The 24,611-nt window shown below is 36.8% G+C and overlaps 1 protein-coding gene and 1 long non-coding RNA gene across 2 annotated transcripts in view; one reads left to right on the top strand and one right to left on the bottom strand.

Moving 5' to 3' along the window:
* Nucleotides 1-10,496, bottom strand: part of LOC117458475 (uncharacterized) — a 51,715-nt gene extending 41,219 nt beyond the window's left edge. The window contains exon 1 of the mRNA XM_034098976.2: nt 10,257-10,496. Within this exon, the coding sequence (XP_033954867.1) occupies nt 10,257-10,277 (21 nt within the window). The 5' untranslated portion in view covers nt 10,278-10,496. The remainder of the gene's footprint in view (nt 1-10,256) is intronic.
* Nucleotides 10,497-18,615: 8,119 nt separating this feature from the next.
* On the top strand, nt 18,616-19,574 carry LOC139435112 (uncharacterized). Its single transcript, XR_011644385.1, has 3 exons — nt 18,616-18,802; nt 19,079-19,266; nt 19,529-19,574. It is a non-coding gene; the product is annotated as an uncharacterized lncRNA (long non-coding RNA).
* The last annotated feature ends 5,037 nt before the right edge of the window (nt 19,575-24,611 follow it).

Raw genomic sequence — 24,611 nt, 5'->3', positions numbered from 1 at the left:
GTTAAATGCCGTCTCTGCAAGTTACTGTGAAGACGGGAGAGCTTGTTGGTCCCTCTCTACGTTCACAGAGGGCCAGCTATCGTAACTCAATGAGAGAGTAATGTCAAATGACAGTACAATTGACCAATCATATCTTCCCTCTAAATGGGTGGGCTTTATTTTTATAGCTGCGAAATTATTAACCGAGTCATTTTCAAGATTGAGTTACAATGATAAATTGGAGTGGCAAAGGATCAGCTGCATGACCCGCCATCAAGTGCTTCATCCAAAAGGACAGGAGGATGGACTTTGTGTTTAAGTGATTTGATCATCAAAGGTAGGCCCAAGTCATTTTCAATGTGGGCCGCCGTCCCGACTTAATTCATTTGTAATTGTGACTTGGCTGTGGGGGCCCTGTCATGATAGGTGTTTATATAAATGGTGTTGTTTTGTGTGGTAGAGGGTCGCTGTCATTGATGCGTTTTGCACCCCGGGCCGTTGTTTTGATATTACGCTGAAGTATACGCTGTGACGTAATATCTCTTCTTTTTTTCCGAGGGAAGGGGGGTCAGAGGGCCTAGGTATAAAAGTCACGGCTCGCCACTGCTCTATCCATTACATTTTCAAATGATAGAACAACAGTGGCAATATGGAAACAAACTGGAATTTAAAGGGTTATTATTTTGAAAATAAATGAATATTTTTGAAGTTATTATCAGGACTGATGCTGGTTAAAGGGGTACAAATATGATTTGATATCTTTATGGCACGCAGGTACAGCGTTGTTCAAAGAGTGGCACCAAATAAAATAATGTTTACGGTTGCAAATGTTTCCTTATTGCCGATTCATCTGCTCATTATTTTATCCATTCATTAATTGATTGTTTGGTTTATTACATTGCTGTAAAGTCTTAACAATGTTTCCCCATGTTTTACCAAAAGTGACCATAGTCCAAATGTTATATAAGTATTGCCGGTTCTGCACAACCCTCAGAATATTTGGCACTTTTCTACACAAGCCAGCTCTCTTAGTATCTGCATCGCTTTGCACTTTTCATAACAATATTGCACATATTTTATTTGATTATTCTGAGAACTTTGTCATAGTATACTGTATATTCTTCTTTGGTATATTCAGATTTCATGTAAATAATGTTCTATGTCTCAACGTAAATTGTTTTAATTGTTTGGTTGTTGTTCTTACTTTGTATCTTCTTGCATGCACTAACTATATCAAGGCAAATACCTGTGTAAACTACTTGTAATGTAAAACCGGTTCTGATTTAGTCGGATCTTTAAGAATGTGACCTGAATGATAATCTCTGGATCTGTCAGGAGTTTGGTGAGCGGCCATTTTGTATCAGCAGCGTTTTTGTTCATAGATTCTCCACATAATGAAACAATGCATACTTGTTTCAACTAAGTGCATTCTACTTAAAAATAGCTACGTTTTTTCACACGTTTTTGTTGAATCACGTCATTAAAAAGATATAATATTATGAGAGAAAAAAAAGATAGGATCATGTTTTCTTAACAATTACAGGAGACTATGTTTCATTTAAAACGTTTCTACCCTCTAAGGTCAAATGGTGAAGAGTTTCAGTTCAGTTCTTTAGGAGCTTTAAGTTATTGGATAAAGGTCAGAGTGAGATTTAGCAAAAACATTGCATTTGTTTTTGTATAAAGTACAAATAACAGATACGTTCTCATGAACATTTCTGAAAAATATATAAATATCCAAGAGGATGTCTTAAAATGACAAACAATGTACAATCTTGAATGTGAGAACAGTTTACTATCATAGAAGACATTTGAGAAGCTAAAAGCAGACTTTGTCCTTGATAATCTACTCAAATTGAAACATTCCTACTAACTTTTTATGGGCTCAGAACAGTCTCATAATACACACATGCACACAGAAGGATTCACACTTGTATTTCCAGATCCACACTTGTGTTTTTCAATGCAGACACAAATGTATTCCGTTTCATATACATGTAAATAAAATCCAAATACAGAAAAAAGTTGTATGTATTTTTGATCCTCACATATTTGTTTTCCGTTTAAATCCTCTGAACCTGCAACACAAACCGCTTTCTGTGCACGGATCGCTGTGCATTCGTGTGTGGGTTTTTTGAGACTCCTCTGACGGTCAGCCGATTCGTACTTGTACTTCGTAATTTTTTCTATCTATAGCCAATCAGATGTCTCCTTCATTCTAAGCCAATCACATGAGCGCACCCCCACGAGGGTAGATTTATTGCGTTCATGACACTTCATATATGCATTTTGCGCAGTCCGGTCAGCACGCTAAACAGAGGGCGGAGCATCAGGTGATAATGCAGAGCTGCGTGTCTCCGTCAGACTCAGCAGCTGATCTGATCTCTCTCGCGTCCGGTTACACTTCACTCAATCACTCAATCGATCAGATCCAGCTCTCCTGATCGGCCTTTATAGAGAGCACCGATCAAACTATTAAGAGTGAATATCGGCCGATAATGACCGGCGGGGCTCCCCCCGTTGACAGTTCACTGTCTAGCACTGGCTTCGTAGTGCACTGATCGATTAGGCTAAGCTAACCTGTAGCTGCTCCCTCCACACTCACAACAACTTCATAGAGACATAAATAAAGCAGCTGTATTCGCCACACAGGAAACACACATTTAAAACGGTTTTGCCTGCCGTTTTTGTGTACACAAGCATTCATCAATCGTTCGGAAAGTGGCAATGTACTGAGAGTGGAGGTGTCCTGAGATTAGCACCTGCAGGCAGGCTCCATGGACCTGTCGGCTCCGGACTGCGCTAAATGCGTACATGAAGCGCTACGTCATGAACGCAAGAAATCTACCCTCGTGGGGGTGCGCTCATGTGATTGGCTTAGAATTTAGGAGACATCTGATTGGCTATAGATAGAAAAAATTACAAGTACGAATCGGGTGAGCGTCAGGGGAGTCTCAAAAAACCCACACACGAATGCACAGCGATCCGTGCACAGAAAGCGGTTTGTGTTTCAGGTTCAGAGGATTTAAACGGAAAACAAATATGTGAGGATCAAAAATACATATGTAAAACTTTTTTCTGTATTAGGATTTTATTTACATGAATATGAAACGGAACACATTTGTGTGTGCATTGAAAAACACAAGTGTGGATCCGGAAATACAAGTTTGAATCCTTCTGTGTGCATGTGTGGATTAACTGACACATTTTCCTTCACATTAGGCGGAAAGTTCCAAACGTCATTATGCCTCTTTACTTTATGTAATTATTAAAAAGATGAGAAAACCAAATTTAAAAAACATTTAAATAAATAAATAATCGTTTTATTTCGATGTTTTCATAATCGTTGCATGCCAAAATCGTAATTGCGATTAAAATACGATTAATTGAGCAACCCTACCTAGAAGAAAAGCCTGTTGCATGATAATGATAATAGGATGATTTTGATGATATGAAATCTATCATGCCGTCTTTGGAATCCCCGGTTTAGAGTTAGAGGCGAGAAAAGACTGCATTACAACGGCTTCACATGAAACACTATATGCAGCCTCACAGCTGCAACATAAAAGACGGAGAAGACCCAGATATTAAACAAATTTATCTCCTTGACAATCTGAAAGAAATCATTGCTTTTTAGCTTTCTTTCTTATTTGCTTGGCAACTAACAAACATGTTCACAAGTTAACAACAAATCTGCCTTTTCAATTGTTCGACTGATTTTCAAGCGCCAGAGGTGACAAATATATTGTTATTAACCACATTTTGGGGGTTTTGGAAACTTTTATTGAAGTTTTTCAGTTTTTCTGCAGTTTTATAGCCAATCAATTAACACATACAGAAGAAATATGGCAAATCCATGACGATTTGGTACAACGTAATATTCAATTATTTATATGATATGATATATTATTCAAGTATATCTTTTTATATAAATGAACAAACATTTTGAAGTTGTGATCAGGGCTGATGCTGCTTTAAGGGATACAAATATTATTGTATATTTTTTATGGAACACAGGGACAACTTTTTTCAAAGTGTGAAAATTAAATAATGTTTTACGCTGCACATTATATTTCCTTATTGCCGATGTATCTGCTTATTATTTTTCTCTGTTAGTTAATGTATTGTTTGCTTTATTAAATGTCTGCAAAGTTTGAAAATGTTCACACATTACATTACATGTCACATGTCACTAGACGCTTTTATCCAAAGCAACTTACATACTCAATACTGTGGACAATCCCCACAGGAGCAATTTGGGGTGAAGTGTCCTGCCCAGTGACACAACGACATACTGACTGCATCACAACCCAAACTATAACAAATAATACATGTTGTAAAGAAGAGAAAAGCAGCAAATACTCAAAGCTAAAACCACGGCTGGTTTGGAGTTTTTTGCCCCAGAAAATGACTTGAATAACAAATTGACTTTTATTTTTCAATCCCTAATAAATGAATGGATAAGTGGCTGCAGCTCTAATGTTAAATGAAGCCAGGAAGCACAGTGTGACAGATTTCTGATGGTAAGTGAATAAAAATAAAGCCGGCCTGGCTCACATTCACCATATGCACATGAAATAAAAGGCCTAGTGTAGTGTTTAAGTTCAGGGTGTATCCGGCGCTGCAGCTGCTTTCCATTTACTCAGGATAAATGAAGATCTACAACAGAAATCCCTCTCTTTCTGCACCAACAGACTGTTTCGAAAAACTCACCCAGCTTTCCTGCTGCACTAAATGCAGAATATTCTAAAATTCTCACTCCTGTGTTGATCATCCACAACCCCACCTCCCCGAACACACCCTCCCCCACCCGATACCCATAACCCACCACAGGCAGAACCTCCTCCCACCCTCCCCCACCCGCTGCTCTGCAGACCAGCTGCAGCAATAGGATCAATTTTTAGAAAGACACTGAATAAATGTCACAGCAGAAAATATACATATCAGCTTTGCACACAGACATGCAGACCAGTTAGGCACCATTAAGACTAAGCAGTGCAGCCATAACAAAATGCAGAGACGTGTTTTTAATGACGTCACTGTGGCGGAGTGTAACAGATTCACTTTAAAAAGGCCTAGTGGGAAAACCGTAGGATACCGAATAACACTCGGGAAAAACAACATGGAGCGAGCCAGGCTCACGATCACTTCTAGAGACTCCCTGAGCCCCTATGGCAACATGGGGTTTTCATTCAAATAAATATTATACGCTGATACAACCTAGAGAGACTACGGCTAAATTACACAAGGTCACTGTTGAATGTCAAACTCACTCAATATCCTGCTACAGGAACTGAAACTGAAAGAAGCACAGGAGGATTTAATACTAAATATGATAAATATCCAATATTATAGACGCAGGGTCCCTGTGGACTGTTCTAACGATGCAATGTGAATAAAGCACAAACTCAAGTCACGATATAAACCCTATATAGCACGATTAGAAGAAGGCAGTGTTAGAGAAAGTCATTAAACATGCTGCAAGTCCCTATAGGAATACAATACATATATATATGTTATCATTCAATATTCACTGTAACCTCAGAGGAATATTTCAAGTATGGAAATCTCCTGAGGCCTGGACAAAAATAGATTTTTATATTTGTAATATTTTTTTTTATATATAATTCAAAAATCAGGATGTAAAATCATATGGCAAAGATGTTTTGCTATTAGCAGGTAGTACATCGTTTAAAGTATATATATATATATATACACACAATGCACAAATTGGTATTAATGACATAACATATTGTTATCTTGTAAATACCAGAAAAGAAAAAAAAATTAAATAAAACTTGCTCTGTTGCCTTTCTTGTAAGGGAAATGGTTGAAAAGCTTATAATAAACATACACTAGGACTCTCATAAATAACTTATGTATAGTACTTTGTGTTTCTGTCCCTTTAGTTCATTGGTGTATCGAGAGTATTCTAATGTATTCCCTTACAGTGTCTAGACTCTACATACATGTCTTTTCTACTGTGAATGTAATTCTTGTATATGGAGTGTCAAAATGCTGCTGTGACTAAACTAATTCCCGACTTGGGATAAATAAAGTACACACATCTGCCTAATTATCCATCTAAACAAAACGTCCTTCTGGAAAGAAGTAATACAACAAACCTCTCTATACATGTTCCTCCCTCACTGCCTTCAAATGGGTTTTCCTGCATCCCCCCCATTTTGCAAAGTCAGAAGTCTTGGTCCCGCCCCCTGTGTGTTACATCACTAAAAAGACCAGGATGTGCTTTCTGCAGCACATCAGGGCTCACAGTGTAAAAACATACAGTATGCGGGGAATTATGGGATGTATTTGACTGATAAATAAGAGATTATGTGAGATAAAAGACCCACAGCGTAAAAGAGACACAATCTAACACTCTAAAAAATGTATATTGAGTCACATAGACACCAATAGCTCCGAAGTATTATTATTACATTTCATTAAAAACAGCATCAGTTATAGCCACTAGAGGTCTATTCATGTATATGAACAAGGGTGTGTACGTTTGTACAAATGTATATTTGTGAAATCATCCCTCGCTTTTATTCGACCAGTATCAAACAATACGTGGGTCATTGCTTCATAATCAGCTTTACTTTAACTCTAAACATATTACTGCTTACATTTTACTTTTACTTTTATTAAATGTTTTGGTATTTCAGTAAATGTTTAGCTTTTTCTTGTTTTCTCTGTTGTGATTGTGATGTTTTGATTCTACAAATGTATATGATACCCTATATTAATATTCTAACCATCTATTTAAGGACAAATGATAATGTACTTTTGGGGACATAATAAAACAAGACAGTATTGGCCTCTGGAGAAGCTTTACTGGCATTTAAGGAAATATGTCAAACTAGGAAATAAAGCTAAATAAAGTCAAATCAATTCTCTTTTGAACTCAATACAAAAACTATTATGGATATTTTTAAGACAGATATAATATTGTGAAGTCAGATAAAGTCACCATTGAGTCCTGTGAGGAGAACTAAAGGTTTAGTTCTGAACTATTATAGGAAGGAATATAATGAAGTACGAATGAGATGGACATCAGAGGAATAAAAAGAGAACATGAATCTAGTTTCTTTGACAAAGAAGGAAGATGAACGGCATAGGAAGAGATCCATTAAGCTCAACAGACGCATAAGTCATGATATTAAAGAGTTATTATATAGGATGATATGTATTATATATATTAAGGCGCAGTACATTAGTATAGTATAATGTAAAACCAAGTATTGACATAAAACTTTAAACTCATATACATTTTAAAGGATCATTATAATCACAATTAAACATAAAAGGAAGCCAAATGATCAGGAGTATAGAGTACCTTTGAATAAATATAAGAATATATAAAAACCTTTTGTCTAGATACTTAAGTTATAAGAGTAGAAGAAAACAAAGATTACAATAATATAGACCACTATTAATCTCTACAGACACAGCACAAGCCACTGTGTCAGCAATAGCATATATTTAAAGAATAATATGGTATTCATTTTGAAAAATGGATACCGAAAAGATAAATCTCTCAAAATAACCGGGAAGCCCTTCATGTGTGTGATGGTTAAGACGTGTTTAAATAAAAGGCTATATAGACAAAGTGCCAGCTGTAGTACGTAAGAGGATAAATGAGAACGATAAAAGATTAAATCACTATAAAAACACAGCATTAGCCCAATGGCATATATAAATGAACATTTAAAGAGAATTAGATAAGAATATAATTGTATATTTTTTCTAAAGATTCACATTTATTTAATAGATACTTATTGCGTATTTAAAGCCAAGTTGAAAAATCTAAAATGTGATAATATATTAAATGTTTACTCGTTTAAGCTTGAGATTACTAGCAAATATCCACATTTGAGTATCATGTTGTGCATTTTTAATTGACAAATAGATCATTGTTTGTCATTTTTTTAAAGATTTGTAGTTTCTTGTCTTTCAACTAATCAATAGCAGTTGACATCTAGTTATATGCACAATATAAACAAGGAAAAAGACAACAACAAACTCAAATAAATTCCTTATTTACCTCACATTTGACAAGCCGGAGCCAGATAATCTGTGGCGTCTTTGCTTTAAAAATAAATGTATCAAAGTTTCAGTGATCAATTAAAAGGATAAATGCTTTCGTGAGCAAGATCATTTTGGGCATCTTAACTTTAAAACAAGTTAAATTGATTAAAAACGTAATAATAAAATGATTTTATTATCAAAATGTGTGTAGCCTAAGCTTATTGTATACATATTTTTATTTGCATTTAGTTATATCATATCCTTTACCTCTTATCCTTGCTTTTTAATTTATCGCCTATTTATTTTTGCATTTCCTGTTAATCATCTAACCTATAAATCCTTAAAGCATTAGTTCATTTATATTTGAATCTATATTGATATAAAAAAGGCATGAAAGCAAGGAAAAAAATACAAAAATAAAGTGAGATCGAGTTACTATTTAGCTTAGCAAACATGGTTTTATCTCCAGAATGCATATTATACATATATGTAACTTAAATTACAGAGTGACAATAAGCACTACCATCAAGTGAATATAAAGTATGAAAACATATTATTATTTCCTATTGAATTTCCTGTTAATCAACTAACCTGTAACTAACCTGTTCATTACACGTAAATCTATATTGATATAAAAGTAGGAAACCATGGGGAAAATACTAAAACAAAGTGAGATCAAGTCATTTTTTAGCTTAGCAGACATAGTTTTACTATATTATACATATATTTAACTTAAATTATAGAGAGACAATATGATAAGTACTACCTTGAGTGAGTATAGAGTATCAAAAACATACTATTATGTACTATAGGAGTGTTATGTAGGCATTTCCTTTTTTTGCATGGCCCTGGGGGAGGGACAGATAATGTTCAGCCTAGTGGTGGAAACGAGGCAGGGCTGAGCAGGCAGGAAAATAAAAACCACAAATATAATCTGAGCAATGAGAGGCAGTCCTCTGTCTAAAATGTGAACACACACGAATTTAAAATGGAACCCCTTAATCTGCGCCTACGTCAGTTCTCGTGATATTTTGTGGGAATAATGCAGTGAGATATTTGTTTTTTACACAAAAAAAAATCAGTACGGAAGGAAGAAAAGGGGAGGCACTAAAATAAAAACCCTCCGACGAATATTAATTAAAAAATGCCTCCTGCTTCAGACAATAAATAAATAAACAATTGTAATCCAAACACACTATTGACCTTGGCTATATCCTGTTATTGCAAAAAGCTCAAAAGTTGGGGGAAAACATCTGCAATAAATTAATATTAAAATAATATAAAAATAAAAATATACACCCCTGGAATATTAAATAAACCGCTTAAACGCCACACATGGAGAAATCCTGTCAAAATAAATGACTTTATCGGTTATGTCTTCGTCCACATTGCTTAAACTGTGAATGTTTCCTGTGTTCAAAGGCAGGATTAATGTTCTCTATTTCAAGTACAAAAACTCATTTCCCCCCTTCATAGACAATATTAACATTCCTCCTTAAACTGTGGGGTAATTACGACGGAGACAAAATGTCGGTGGGGATTTTATAATATGAATATGCTTCCTATTATAAAGCAACACTACTGCTCCACCTATAGTCAGTCGAAAAAAAATGATTTCAAATGTTTAATATCACGTCGCTGTGGGGGAAATTAATGTTCAGAGTAAAAAAAAAATGTCGAAGCAACGTGTCGTTTTTCAGCTTTTGGTGAAAAGGCTGAAAAGTTTCCTGATATTTTCAGCCATGCAAACGAGGAGAACAATTAAATGTTATTAAGGTAATGTGTTGTTAGTGTGGGTGGGGGTTGGTAGCCAGAAAAGAAGCTGTGACTGTCGACACGACGCACAAAGAAATTAATCATTAACACGGCGAAAATATCAGAAATATTAAACCGAAATTTAACCACTGAGTCTCCGATATCAAACGAGGAAAAAGCTCGGTGTCAAACCCGATTATTCCCCCTTTGAAATAACAAATATCATGTATATTTCTCACCCTGTGGAGGGAAAAAAAAAGTTGAGCCCTGGTTGAATAAAGTTGTAATTGCAGTCGGAGCAACTCGGGTTTGGTTGATATGGGAAAACAATCAATACGACATGGTCAAACTAAAATTAAAATAAAACACCAAATTGGGCTTCATATCACCACGACTCGAGTGTATAATATTCTCCCCAGTAACCGGCGGATAATTCGCCGGGTGAAGTGGCAAAAATTCGACATTTATTTAGGAAATTAAATCGGCTTTACCTGTATTGCATTGTGCTCCATTGCAGTCCTGCATTCCCTCTATGAGGCCCCTCTCCGGTTACACCGCCGGGACTCGCCGTCACACAAACAAACGCACCACGGAGAAAAAAATTAAAAAGCAGGATTTTGTGAATGTTTTTTTTTTTTGGGAAATAAGCAGGATCTAGGTGTGGCCAAAGTTTGCCACAGAGAAACTTAATGTTAAAGTCACAGCAGAAACGGCAGTTGAAGCATCTTTAGCTTCAGTGTTGTGACGTACTTCCGCGTGACGCGGCACGTGGAGGCGGGGCTCAGATACAAAATATAATTAGAGATGTGGAGCTGTGTTGGGGTTTCATTTAATATTAAAGCACAGAATTGGATCAACAGACAGACACCTTGATGCTTTTTATTCCTTTGTATGGATGTAATGGAGTAAAATTAGAAGTGGCATACCATGTTTTAATATGTGTATGAGTTATCTAAATTTGACCTCGCTGCATTGCTCTAACAAATACCTGAACAATTCTTTGACCACTGTTTGATGCCTGGTATTCATTTTCCCATCAGTGTTATTTTATTTGTATTTTAAATATAGCTTATGTTGTTCTAAAAGCCATTTTAATTGAATTTAAGCAATTGTTTGTATATTGATTTTGTGTTTTTACATTATATAAATAAATGAAAAAATGTGGCTTTTAACTGAATTTTATTTTATTCTTATGTTATTCCTTTGAATTATTTGTATCTATTTGTAAAGTATTTTTATTTTTTTTCATTTTATGTATTCTTATTTATTTATTATTCCTGTTTTATTCAGTCCTGCATTAGTATTTACGGTTCTTTTTAATAACAAAGCTTTACATGTTTGTTTACCCTTAGAGGGAGATAGTATTGTTTTTATTATTTTTTAAATATTGTGTTTGGTTTGTGAAGCACTTTCAGTTACCTATGTGTTATATAAATAAAGTTTGATTCAATTTGAAATGTGTAAAGTAACAATGTAAATATTGCAGTATTGGCTTCCACAGGGTCGTGGTAAACAATACAAGTAGCATAACATGGAAAACGTTTACTTTAATTTAAACATTTTATTATGAAGCATACTTGTAATTACACTACACAACTTATTGGTGCTTGAATACAATTTTAATAAATGCACATTTACAGTTAAAACAACACGTTTTTTGGTTTTCACAAAGAAGGTCCCACAGTGTCTTCTTTTAAATAATAAAATATCCACATTTAGGAAGCTGGAACCAGAAGATGAGTTATTGGTGTAAAGCTTCACTGCAGGACTATTACAAATAAATGAACATTGTATTCAATCGCTGACCTCGCCAAACAAATTTAAACAATGCTGATTAAGCTTATTTCCGCAAGTGAAAGCTCTCAGCATGTATTCTGTGTTTACCAGAGTTGTGTTTCTGGCATTGCACAACACTTCCTTATTGAATTATGTTTGCCAGATTTAAAGAAAGTTAACCCCAAAATAAAAAGGGAATTGATAATGGCTGCAGATTTTTAAATGAATATTTTTAACATGCTGATTTTTAGGTTACATCTGATGTTAGATGCACAGTTTAAAGCACACAATTGGATTTTGATTGACAAAATGAACCTTGGGAGTTATAGTTAATATGTTATATAATGGGCAATTAATGGATTATTTGATTTATTCTTTTGCATTTTTTTATTTACATCTTTTTTTAAACATATACATACTGTACATACATTTTTTTTAAATATTATTTTTTGTTTTTATTTATAATTTTTTTACAACAGGTTTGTTTCACCACTTCCAGTCAGCACATTGTGGGTTAAAAATACTGTAGCAGAGACACATCCACCTGTAATGACAGCATCCAAACACTGGGTCTAAAAATATTTTCACAGCTGCCATATACACAGTCATTGTTAAACACTAATAACATACATCGTGTATAAGGTATACCCCTAGAATTAACATTTAAATCAGGCTATTATACCGGGTGGAAATATAGAGCCTAACTATTTAGTAACATTATAAATCCCACCTATAACCGTCATAAAATAGGCTTAAAAACATCAAGATATCAGGCTGTAATGTCTGCAAATTGTATCGCTGGAGGAGTATTTAGATCCTTTACTGAAGTGAAAGTACCAAAACCACTCTAACACTCAATCACAAGTAAAAACACTGAATGCCAATATTTCTAAAGTAAAAGAAGGTAATTGTACTATGAAAACAAATACAAATACTCATTATAGAGATTACCCCCTGCAATATTTACAGTATCAACTATATTATTAATAATTTAATAATAAATCAGATGATTGTGATTTAAAATATGAATATCACATGCCCTTATGAATTGAATGGAAGCTTATGAACATTATTGTAGTGACAGGTATATGAACAAACCTTAACGCATTATAAATTAGGCTAAAATAAACATCAATATTTTTCTTTTAAACTACACTTTCGTTCTGGTATTGTATTTTGATTTTGGGAAAAGCTCAAGTCATCATATATTCATAATATGCAGTAAAATGACAATCTGGATTATTGTAAAAAAAATCAGTTTTGTGACAGTTCCTCCATTTTAAAATAAATAAATAAATAAAGGAAATAAGAGTAGTCATATAAAAATAGGAAGTCATAGTTCAAATGTGCAAAAAATAGATAAAATAAAATAGAATAAAACGTGTTATAATAAACATGAAATGTTGAAGTAAAAAAAAAAGTCCATATTGTACTGAATATGTTCACTAAGATAAATGTAGTGCAGCAAAAATATTGACTGTGACACATAATTATGTGGCAGCTAATAAAGGTGGAGATCACATCATAACTTAATTTATTATTTATGTCAATAATAGGAATCAGCAAAGTATCTTTATTTGTATTTATTTTTTTAATGCAGAAACAACTCAAGTCAAGTAAAAGCACTATTTGAAGAAGTAATCAGATCCTTTACTTAAATAAAAGTACAAATTCTATGGTCTTAAAATACTCCACTACAAGTAAAACCCCTGAATTAAAGATTATACTGAAGTAAAAGTACAAGAGTAATAGCATCAAAATGTACTTAAAGTACAACAATTAAAAGTACTCATTCTGCACACAGACATATTTCAAAAATAATATAAAGTACAGAATAATTATTAGCTAAATATACTTCAAGTAATACAAGTAAAAGTACTCATTATGCAGAATGGATATTTTCACAGTATTACATGGTTGCATTTATGTTTAAATGATTCCTGTGTTTATTCACGTGAGAGCATTTTAGTATTGTCTAAGATATATGTCGACCAACATTTAGATTGACATGAAATACTGTAAGCCCTATAGATTAGTACTGCATTATACCATATCAGCATGTTTGTATATGTACTAGGGAACTTTTAGTTGAGTAAAAAGTATGATATTCGTGTTATTACATAGAAATACTAGAATACTAAGGCTTCCCTGACATGTTTTCTGTGTATTTACCTATTTACTTGTTCTTCCTGTCTGCCTAGTGAGTTTCCTCCCTCTTGTTTTTCTGAGGTTTCTTAAGGGTTAAAAATTCGCGATTCTGCTCCACACAACACAGCAGAAAACCTAGCTATACATTAAAAAAATGTATAGGCCTATCTACGATCTGTGTACACACGCATTCTGTAATATATAGGTTTTTCTGGTGCCAATATTAAAACCTGAGGTGAAATGTGAGCTTCAGCTGAGGTTATAACAGCTCGGTTTATTTTGTGGAGAAACGTCATCACACACACAGGACTCATGTATCCTGGTGTGAGCAGATATAAACTGCAGTGACCGGATATGGCCAGCAGGGGGAGGAAGCACGTGTCTGCTTGAATCCATGAGGCTGCAGCAGGACCTGCATGCAGGGGCAGGCCTCACATTAAACCCCCACTTCAGGGCTAATGAAAATCAGCTGTAATTACTATAATCTCATTTACTTCCTGCTCTACTTTGTTTCACATATTATATGTGTCTGTATTGTGTTTTATCTCAGGGTTATTGTGTCTTTAGTAAACAATGCAATCAGATTTCAGGGCTCTACAGTAACGGTTGTCATTGGCAACCATTCAGAAAAAATGCCAACCACTTCTTGGCCTTTGTTGTTTAACATAAAGAAATAAGGACAGCACACAGCTAAATGTGCACCCCAAAATAGATAAATGTTAATTATTTGTTGTATTAAGAGTGACATTTAATTATTGTTGTGACCAGTCGGAACCTGATACTTAAGTTGCACGTGCATTGGTGTGATTACGGAGCCAGAAAGCGATGCACGTTTACTCGTGTGCGCGGTGCGCCGTGTGTTTGTTTTACAAAAAAAGTAAAAAGTCCGGCCAACCCGTCAACTTCTCAAACGAATGTTCAAAGTGATTCAACTGATAAAGCGTAAGGTAAACCCAGCGCCAAATAGATAGAAGAGTTACGACAACGGAAGTCCAAAAACGGTTATCGTCACGTGGTTCATGTAGACGAGGATCGTTCCCCGGAAGTTCATGGCGGGCAATGTGAATGCATTGATAACAGGAGATAGAACTACGATTTTTGGTAATTATTAGTGAATAAAGGTTTTGATTTGCAATATTTATACAACAAATCGATATGTGTATGTATTTACATCAATATGTTTTCAAAAATAAAATAGAATTTGCTAATATTAAGTGATAATATTAGGATTAGTGTGAACAACTAGTTTACATGTTAGGCTAACAGTGCCTTGGTTAAAGAGCCTGTTGCTGTTTATTTATAGCTTTGAATTCTTTCAAACCAATATTATCTTCTTAAACTCGTATGGTAGTCAGGAGCATCACTTTCTAATGTTTATTGATATATTTAGAGGGAGGGGATCTAAAATAATGCTTTAAAATTCAGATTACATTCATTTCTACCATTTTCTAAAATTCATGGTAGTTTCAGTAATCCCATGGTAATTGAGGACACAAGTTATCTAAATGACTAATGTCATCTTTATGGCTTTCAGAAAGGACAGGAGACCGACAGGTGACTATCAAAGGACTAGCAGCAGCAGGAGCAGCATGATGATGATGATGATGATGTTAAATGTGTTGTTTTAGGAACATCCATTGCAAATACATGGAATTCAATAAACATTGAATAGCATATCATGCTAGCTCTGCTAGCCTTGGCGCTAACTTCCGGGGAACGATTGAGAGGCTCCACGATCCGCCATTGCTGTAAAAAAGTGGTCCATTGGAGTGAATGGAGATGACGTAACTCTCAGTCTATATGGCGCTGGGTAAGAGCTGTAGAGTTGCAGCATAATAGACCGTTCGTGACGGACTTTTAAAGGTAAGAAGAAGTTTAAAGATTTATATAGCGGATATTATCAGTACATCTGATTCAAATTAACATGTGTATTAAAGGATGTCAGTGGATTATCCCTAAATTAGTAGATTTAGGGAACGTTTACAGATAACAGATTAAGCTAGGATACCGAAGCAAGTTAGCAACACACGTTGAACAGCCTTTTAATTGTAAATTCCGTTCTCTCTATGTCATTTCGTCCAACATGTTGAATTAGAGAAGAGGGGCTTCTAAACGGGATTGTATGCGGGGGTGGAGGGAGTTAAATATTAGATAAATATAACTTTGGTGCGTGTAAGAGTGAGTGTTTTTAGCAGAGCCATATTGTGTCCTTGTGATTCTGTTGATTATTACCTGTCTGTATAATGTTGCAGCTCAGCTGATTCTGGATTGATGGCAAAGGGAGAGGGACTTAAGGGAGAGTGAAAACACAAGGTACGTTTAATACTACTGTTTTATATAAGTAAGCACGTTATCTCCCCAAGGCAATAGGTGTGCTATATAGGTGTGTATAACCCTTTCTCCTGTCTGTTGCTCCCTCTTTCAGCACAAGAACCAGAGGGGGATTCAATGGAGCCTGAATACCTGCACTGAGACCCTCACCCTGCACCCTGAGTCTCAACTCTGTGTTTTTCAAGCCTTTCCCTGTTTTTTTGTATTAAACAAAACATTAAGCTTTCCCAATGGTGTGGTTTTCGTTTTGTGAAAAAGTGCAAATGCAGTATTTGTATATAATTACATCACATATTTTTTTGCTGTTGGTCGTGAAATTGCTCCTGCTGACTTGAGCCAGCCATTTTTTCCTCCGCTCTGTGTCAGTGGGGAAGCCGTACATTCGTACTCCTTTCTCGGAGCGATTTGAGCATCCCCAGGCAGTACAGCAAACCATGGTGGCGACTAGGAGGCAACACAGCAAACCAGGACAACACGGAGGAAAAGGCACCGACAAACTGCATGATATGCTATTCAATGTTTATTGAATCCCATGTATTTGCAATGGATGTTCCTAAAACAACACATTTAACATCATCATCATCATCATCATCATCATCATCATCATCATCATGCTGCTAGTCCTTTGATAGTCATCTGTTGGTCTCCTGTCCTTTCTGAAACCATAAAGACGACATTAGTCATTTAGATAACTTGTGTCCTCAATTACCAGGGGATTACTGAAACTACCATGCATTTAAGAAAATGGTAGAAATTAATCTAATCTGAATTTTAAAGCATTACTTTAGATCCCCTCCCTCTAAATGTATCAATAAACATTAGAAAGTGATGCTCCTGACTACCATACAAGTTTAAGAAGATAATATTGGTTTTAAAGAATTCAAAGCTATAAATAAACAGCAACAGGCTCTTTAACCAAGGCACTGTTAGCCTAACATGTAAACTAGTTGTTCACACTAATCCTAATATTATCACTTAATATTAGCAAATTCGATTTTATTTTTGAAAACATATTGATGTAAATACATACACATATCGATTTGTTGTATAAATATTGCAAATCAAAACCTTTATTCACTAATAATTATTACCAAAAATCGTAGTTCTATCTCCTGTTATCAATGCATTCACATTGCCCGCCATGAACTTCCGGGGAACGATCCTCGTCTACATGAACCACGTGACGATAACCGTTTTTGGACTTCCGTTGTCGTAACCCTTCTATCTATATGGCGCTGTAAATCGGGTAAACCAGTGACAGTTGTCACCATAGACATATAAAGAGTAGACGCCGCATCGACCGCTGCTGCCTATTGGCGCTGACGAGCCGTGGGGCCGCCATCTTGGACCGGTCACCCGCTCCACTCAGTGTAATCTGTCTGGCAGGCGCAATGAAGTGTCAGCGCATTTTATCAATCATAACTCGCTGAATACAAAACTGATTTTCACGGGGGGGGGTTTCTGCAAACGTCATATATGTAGGCATGATACCGGACACATGATTCGGCGTATTTTAATATTCATAGTAGGCTTAACAGCAATAGAATATTCTGGTATTTGATAGACTATGTTATGTATGATAGGTATTTTGCAAAAGACACACGATATATAATATATACACACACACACATAAAAAACACTAATGGTCTATATATGATAGAGAAGCATATTGTGTAGGCCTATACTCAGCTATTTTAATAAGTTGAAAAATGAAGAAACAATAATACATTATACATAGACAGAAGTTATATATCAGTAAAAATGAATATCTATGTCATAAAAAATGAAAATGTACTTCTACATCTATATAAAAAATGTAAATGTTCAAGTTAAACACAAGAACATGACACCACCCCGCCCAAACCATATTTACACAAAGTTGCTCATGACACCCGAATGCCCCGTGCATGCGGCTCCTCCAAAGCATGACTGAGAACCTCTTTCTCATATCTTTGTCTTTGGGAAACCATCAAAATAAAAACGGGAGATTTGAGAGTCAACACAAAAACATTTTAAGAAGGAGGTCAAGCTTATTTTCTTCCTTCTTCTTCCTAGATAGATTAGATTTTAGATTTAGATTAGGACCCTTTGTGTTTCAGGTGACAAAGACTTCGTCAGGTAATATGCAATGGGAGCCTTCCAATGTCTGTGTAGGCCAACCACCATGAACACAAGAGCCTCAGTAGCAGCATCGGTCTCATTGTTTCCATCACCCATGTCTACAAAAGCAGACATTGACTGGTTATGTGGATTATATTGCACATGTTTTCTGATGGCCATGTCATCCAACATGAGTGAAACACATCCATATTTAGCCTGGTCGTCCTGGCATCTTCTCTCCAGCATATCCAGCATCATCTTGTTCAGGCCAGGCTTGCCATCCACCGAACACAGCCACCTGTAAAAAAAATTGAGAAGTAGCTATTTAACGTACTTGCAACCGTAATTTCCAAAAATGAAATTGAACAACATTAAGACTACCTTTTTGTTGTAGTCTCTCTGAGGTATTTGTATGCCTTTGGACCATGTAGATGGAGTGTGAGGGCACATTCTCTGTGGTCCTTGGAGTACTGAGAGCTGTCCAGAACATAGACATATAAAGAGTAGACGCCGCATTGGCTGCTGGGGCGCAAGAAATACGGCCGCCATCTTGGACCGGTCATCCTACAGACATTCTACCCAGAGACAGCAGAGGTTTCAAGATGCCAGAGCACTGTGCAGCATATTGCTGTGCAAATCGGCGGACGATTGCGAACAGGGGTCGGGGGATTACTTTTCACAAGTAAGATTCAACATTATAATTGGTTGTATTTTGTAAATAGAATATTATTGTACTGTATTGATGTCCGCCAGCGAAATCGTAGCCAGCAAACATTATGTTCATGGCCAACTGAGACTTTATAAATCGCTGCTGTAACAAGTGAATTTCCCCGTTGTGGGATGAATAAAGTAAAATCTAATCTAATCTATCTAGGAAGAAGAAGGAAGAAAATAAGCTTGACCTCCTTCTTAAAATGTTTTTGTGTTGACTCTCAAATCTCCCGTTTTTATTTTGAAGGTTTCCCAAAGACAAAGATATGAGAAAGAAGTGGGAAGTTGCTTTGAGGAGGGAAGGGTTCACTGCAAGCGAGTCATCCGTGATTTGCAGTGAGCATTTTAAGCAGGACGAGTTTGACAGGACAGATTGTCCGACTCAGAGATGGTGTTATTCCCTCCATCTTCAGCTTCCCGGTTCACCTCCAAAGAGTAGGTGTATCATCATAAGGCTATTAGCATTCATAAATGTAAATATTCTATTATCAATAACGTGTGTGTGTGTGTGTGTGTGTGTGTGTGTGTGTGTGTGTGTGTGTGTGTGTGTGTGTGTGTGTGTGTGTGTGTGTGTGTGTGTGTGTGTGGGTGTGTGTGTGTGTGTGTGTGTGTGTGTGTGTGTGTGTGTGTGTGTGTGTGTGTGTGTGTGTGTGTGTGTGTGTGTGTGTGTGTCAAGTATTATGCTTTTTCATTTTAGCCAGAAAAGGGCAGGACTACGTCTCCTTCCAGAAAAGCTGAAGAGAGCCTGTCTGCCACTCATATTAAACACACTCACAAATAAACACATACACACACAATTGAAGACATGTTGAACATGCATTCCTGGCACACTCACACACACGCGCACACACACACACACACACACACACACACACACACACCAGGGTTTCCGCTAGGATTTTTTCTCGACGGTCAAATGTCCGGGCAGATTTTATTTTACCGGACAAATTTGAAACTTACCGGTCATATTTCAATAATAATAATAATAGTTGTGTAGCAGAGTTTCCGTTAGCAGGTCATTACCGGACTATGAGCAGATATGCTGATGTTTAAAACTCAGTTCACGGGGCTCATTTTGATATTGCTTCAGTTTATAATCGTAACAGATCGAAACAAATTCAGATTAATTTTTCAAGAAATGATTCCACAAACAACAAACAACATAATTATTACATTCAAACAAACTACTTGTAGTAGATAACGTACATTATTCAGAAGTTTACATCAACTTTGAATAATAACACGGGAGAAACGGAGCCTCTCTTTTCCCCTCTCCCTCCCTCTCTCTCTCTCCCTCTCTCTCTCTCCTGACAGCAGTCAGTTTCTTAAGCAGCTCCTGCAGCCCGCTAAACAGAGGGCGGGGCTTCAGGGGATCATGCAGAGCTGCGTGTCTCGGTCAGACTCAGCAGCTGATCTGATCTCTCTCTCGCGTCCGGTTATACTTCACTCGCGTTTATGTCCATATCGATCAGATCCAGCTCTCCTGATCGGCCTTTATAGAGAGCACCGATCAAACTATTAAGAGTGAATATCGGCCGATAATGACCGGCGGCCGATCGATCGGAGCCTCCCTAATTATTACCAGACATTTTGACCGTCAGGTTTTGAATTTACCGGTTTTTTATAAATTTTACCAGCTAAAAACCGGTAATTACCGGCTAACGGAAACCCTGACACACACACGCATGATGCTGGCAGTGGCTTTGACAGGTGATGACTATAAGAAATAATGTGGGCCATACTCTAGTTGTGTCAAAGTGATGTGTGTGAAGTGAAACATCACTCAAACCATGTTCATCCCTCTTTCTAGGATCATAGCGATGTCTCGCCTGCTTCTCCTACTGCTCTTAAGGCCAGACTCAATGAAGCTTTAGCAAGAGTGGAGAGTCTCGAGCGAGAGAGGAAGAATGCCATGGCTAGAGAAAAGAGGGCAGAGACCACAGTGAGGACTCTTTTGGGGGATTTGAGGGAAAATAACCTCATTAATGAAGAACTCAAAGAGGCTTAATTTCTACTCAGGTAAAATTAAATTAGCACTTTGAAATTCATGTACATCTTACTCTTACACTCTTTATTAAACTCCTTTGTTATTATATGAAGGGGACTTATTAATTTTTTCTCATACAATTTCAGATCTTCAAATAGACTTGAAGGCAAAGCAGGGCCATGAGTACTCCAAGGACCACAGAGAGCTTGCCCTCACACTCCATCTACATGGTCCAAAGGCATACAAATACCTCAGAGAGACTACAACAAAAAGGTAGTCTTAATGTTGTTCAATTTCATTTTTGGAAATTACGGTTGCAAGTACGTTAAATAGCTACTTCTCATTTTTTTTACAGGTGGCTGTGTTCGGTGGATGGAAAGCCTGGCCTGAACAAGATGATGCTGGATATGCTGGAGAGAAGATGCCAGGACGACCAGGCTAAATATGGATGTGTTTCACTCATGTTGGATGACATGGCCATCAGAAAACATGTGCAATATAATCCACATAACCAGTCAATGTCTGCTTTTGTAGACATGGGTGATGGAAACAATGAGACCGATGCTGCTACTGAGGCTCTTGTGTTCATGGTGGTTGGCCTACACGGACATTGGAAGGCTCCCATTGCATATTACCTGACGAAGTCTTTGTCACCTGAAACACAAAGGGTCCTAATCTAAATCTAAAATCTAATCTAATCTATCTAGGAAGAAGAAGGAAGAAAATAAGCTTGACCTCCTTCTTAAAATGTTTTTGTGTTGACTCTCAAATCTCCCGTTTTTATTTTGATGGTTTCCCAAAGACAAAGATATGAGAAAGAGGTTCTCAGTCATGCTTTGGAGGAGCCGCATGCACGGGGCATTCGGGTGTCATGAGCAACTTTGTGTAAATATGGTTTGGGCGGGGTGGTGTCATGTTCTTGTGTTTAACTTGAACATTTACATTTTTTATATAGATGTAGAAGTACATTTTCATTTTTTATGACATAGATATTCATTTTTACTGATATATAACTTCTGTCTATGTATAATGTATTATTGTTTCTTCATTTTTCAACTTATTAAAATAGCTGAGTATAGGCCTACACAATATGCTTCTCTATCATATAGACCATTAGTGTTTTTTTATGTGTGTGTGTGTATATATTATATATCGTGTGTCTTTTGCAAAATACCTATCATACATAACATAGGCTATCAAATACCAGAATATTCTATTGCTGTTAAGCCTACTATGAATATTAAAATACGCCGAATCATGTGTCCGGTATCATGCCTACATATATGACGTTTGCAGAAACCCCCCCCCCCGTGAAAATCAGTTTTGTATTCAGCGAGTTATGATTGATAAAATGCGCTGACACTTCATTGCGCCTGCCAGACAGATTACACTGAGTGGAGCGGGTGACCGGTCCAAGATGGCGGCCCCACGGCTCGTCAGCGCCAATAGGCAGCAGCGGTCGATGCGGCGTCTACTCTTTATATGTCTATGGTTGTCACTACCCGATCCGTCACCCTGCCCGATCGGTTCTGCGCATGTGCGAGAGGGTCCGCCATGTTGGACAACTCCGGACGGCAACCCACGATGGACATCTGACACAGTGGCTTTTAGCAAAGCTCAAAAGGAAAACTCGAGAGAGATAAGTTATTGTTAAAAGGAAAACTCGCGAGAGATAAGTTATTGTTATTACAACATGACTTCACTATTATTTAACAACTCTTTTTATTGGGTTCTTTTGTTTGGGGTTAAGTACATTGTCAGAATAAGTGAGGAATGGATTTAACTTCTGTTAGACAGCCATATGCCATACATTTTTGCATACATTCACAGTAAATATTTATTCAGTATGATAGCTGTCGCACAGAAGTTAAATTCATTTCTCACTTATTCTGACGATGTACTTAACCCCAAATAAAAGAACCCAATAAAAATAGTTGTTAAATAATAGTGAAGTCACGTTGTAATAACAATAACTCATCTCTCTCGGTTTTCTTTTTGAGCTTTGCTAACAGTCACTACCCGATCCGTCCCCCTGCCCGATCGGTACTGCGCATGTGCGAGATGGTCCGGAAGTCCGGACGGCAACCCAAGATGGACACTTGACACAGTGGCTTTTAGCAAAGCTCAAAAAGAAAACCGAGAGAGATGAGTTATTGTTATTACAACGTGACTTCACTATTATTTAACAACTCTTTTTATGGGGTTCTTTTATTTAGGGTTAAGTACATTGTCAGAATAAGTGAGAAATGAATTTAACTTCTGTTAGACAGCCATATGCCATACATTTTTGCATACATTCACAGTAAATATTTATTCAGTATGATAGCTGTCTAACAGAAGTTAAATTCATTCCTCACTTATTCTGACAATGTACTTAACCCCAAATAAAAGAACCCAATAAAAAGAGTTGTTAAATAATAGTGAAGTCACGTTGTAATAACAATAACTCATCTCTCTCTCGAGTTTTATTATTCAGCTTTGCCAAAAGCCACTGTGTCAAGTGTCCATCTTGGGTTGCCGTCCAATATGGCGGACCATCTCGCACATGCGCAGTACCGATCGGCAGTGTTGGGAAAGTTCACTTTCTACATGAACTAGTTCAGTTCACAGTTCACACATTTTAAAATGAACTAGTTCAGTTCATAGTTCATAATTCAAAATGTTGAACTAAAGTTCATGGTTTCAAAAATGAACTAATTTATAGTTCATAGTTATTTTTTCAATACGTTGCTGCGAGCTATTATTTGTCTCCTGTACAACGTTAAAGGGCCATTTCAATGTTTACAATATCCTCAGAGGGCCGTACAAGTTATTGACCTCTGCTTAAAAAAACTAAAATCACAGCCCATTCATTTCATTCTGTGCAAAGAAAAAGCAACATCTTAATCCAGATATCTCACCATGACTCGCGTATGCATGCACGTGCAGGGTGTGGCGTGACCACCAAAACAGAAAGATATGGACACAAGATGTGTGCAAATGTATTTAGTTTCCTATCCATGTGAACATGATTTAAGTGGGGGGGACCTAACCTCCTCTAGGGGGGTCCGGGGGGCATGCTCCCCTGGCAAGATTTGTTGCACTATGAGAGCAACATTAGGAGATCTATGGACACATCTCTCAACACCCAAACACAACTGTAAGCAGATTTTCTTTTAATTTATGGATATTTGACAAATCACTCCCCTTTCAAACTGTGTTCTTCTTTATTAATAACTGTCATATAGTATTTTATACCTGTTTACTTTATTCTCTTGTTTTTTTTATAACTATAATGATCATATAAAGATGTGCCTTTACCTCACTGGTTGTAGAAAAAGCTTCTTATATTCGTTAGCATAGCTAGCTAACCAGATGCTAATGATAACAACACAGTTATTGACTGTCTGATCAGTATGACAGATGAGCAGATCGCCACTGGGCTTTCAGCTAAAGACACAGCCACGCAGGAACTACGGCATGTGTATGGACTTATCGGTACTGCAATTTCTGAAGTGCTGGAGTGGCGTTCTGGTGCTCTCTGTCAGAACATACACCCCTGTCAGACGAGACATATACCACGTGATGACACGTTAGGCTCGTGTTGTGTTCAAGGACCCTGACCTTGGCCAGGAAAAACAGGCACTAGCTTATTTAATTTTTTTGCGGTCTAGATTTCTTTCATTTTTTTATTTTTTGCGTGTGTTTATAAATTACCTCGAGGGCCGTACCAAATTGTCTCGCGGGCCGTATAGAGAGGCGAAGTCACGCCCATCTACTTCCGGCCCATGGGACCCCGGAAGCGAAAAATTAA

This window comes from Pseudochaenichthys georgianus, chromosome 14 (assembly GCF_902827115.2).
Source record: "Pseudochaenichthys georgianus chromosome 14, fPseGeo1.2, whole genome shotgun sequence".
In the NCBI taxonomy this organism is placed as follows: Eukaryota; Metazoa; Chordata; class Actinopteri; order Perciformes; family Channichthyidae; genus Pseudochaenichthys; species Pseudochaenichthys georgianus.
Note: the sequence above shows the minus strand (reverse complement) of the source record. Positions and strands in the feature narration are given on the sequence as shown.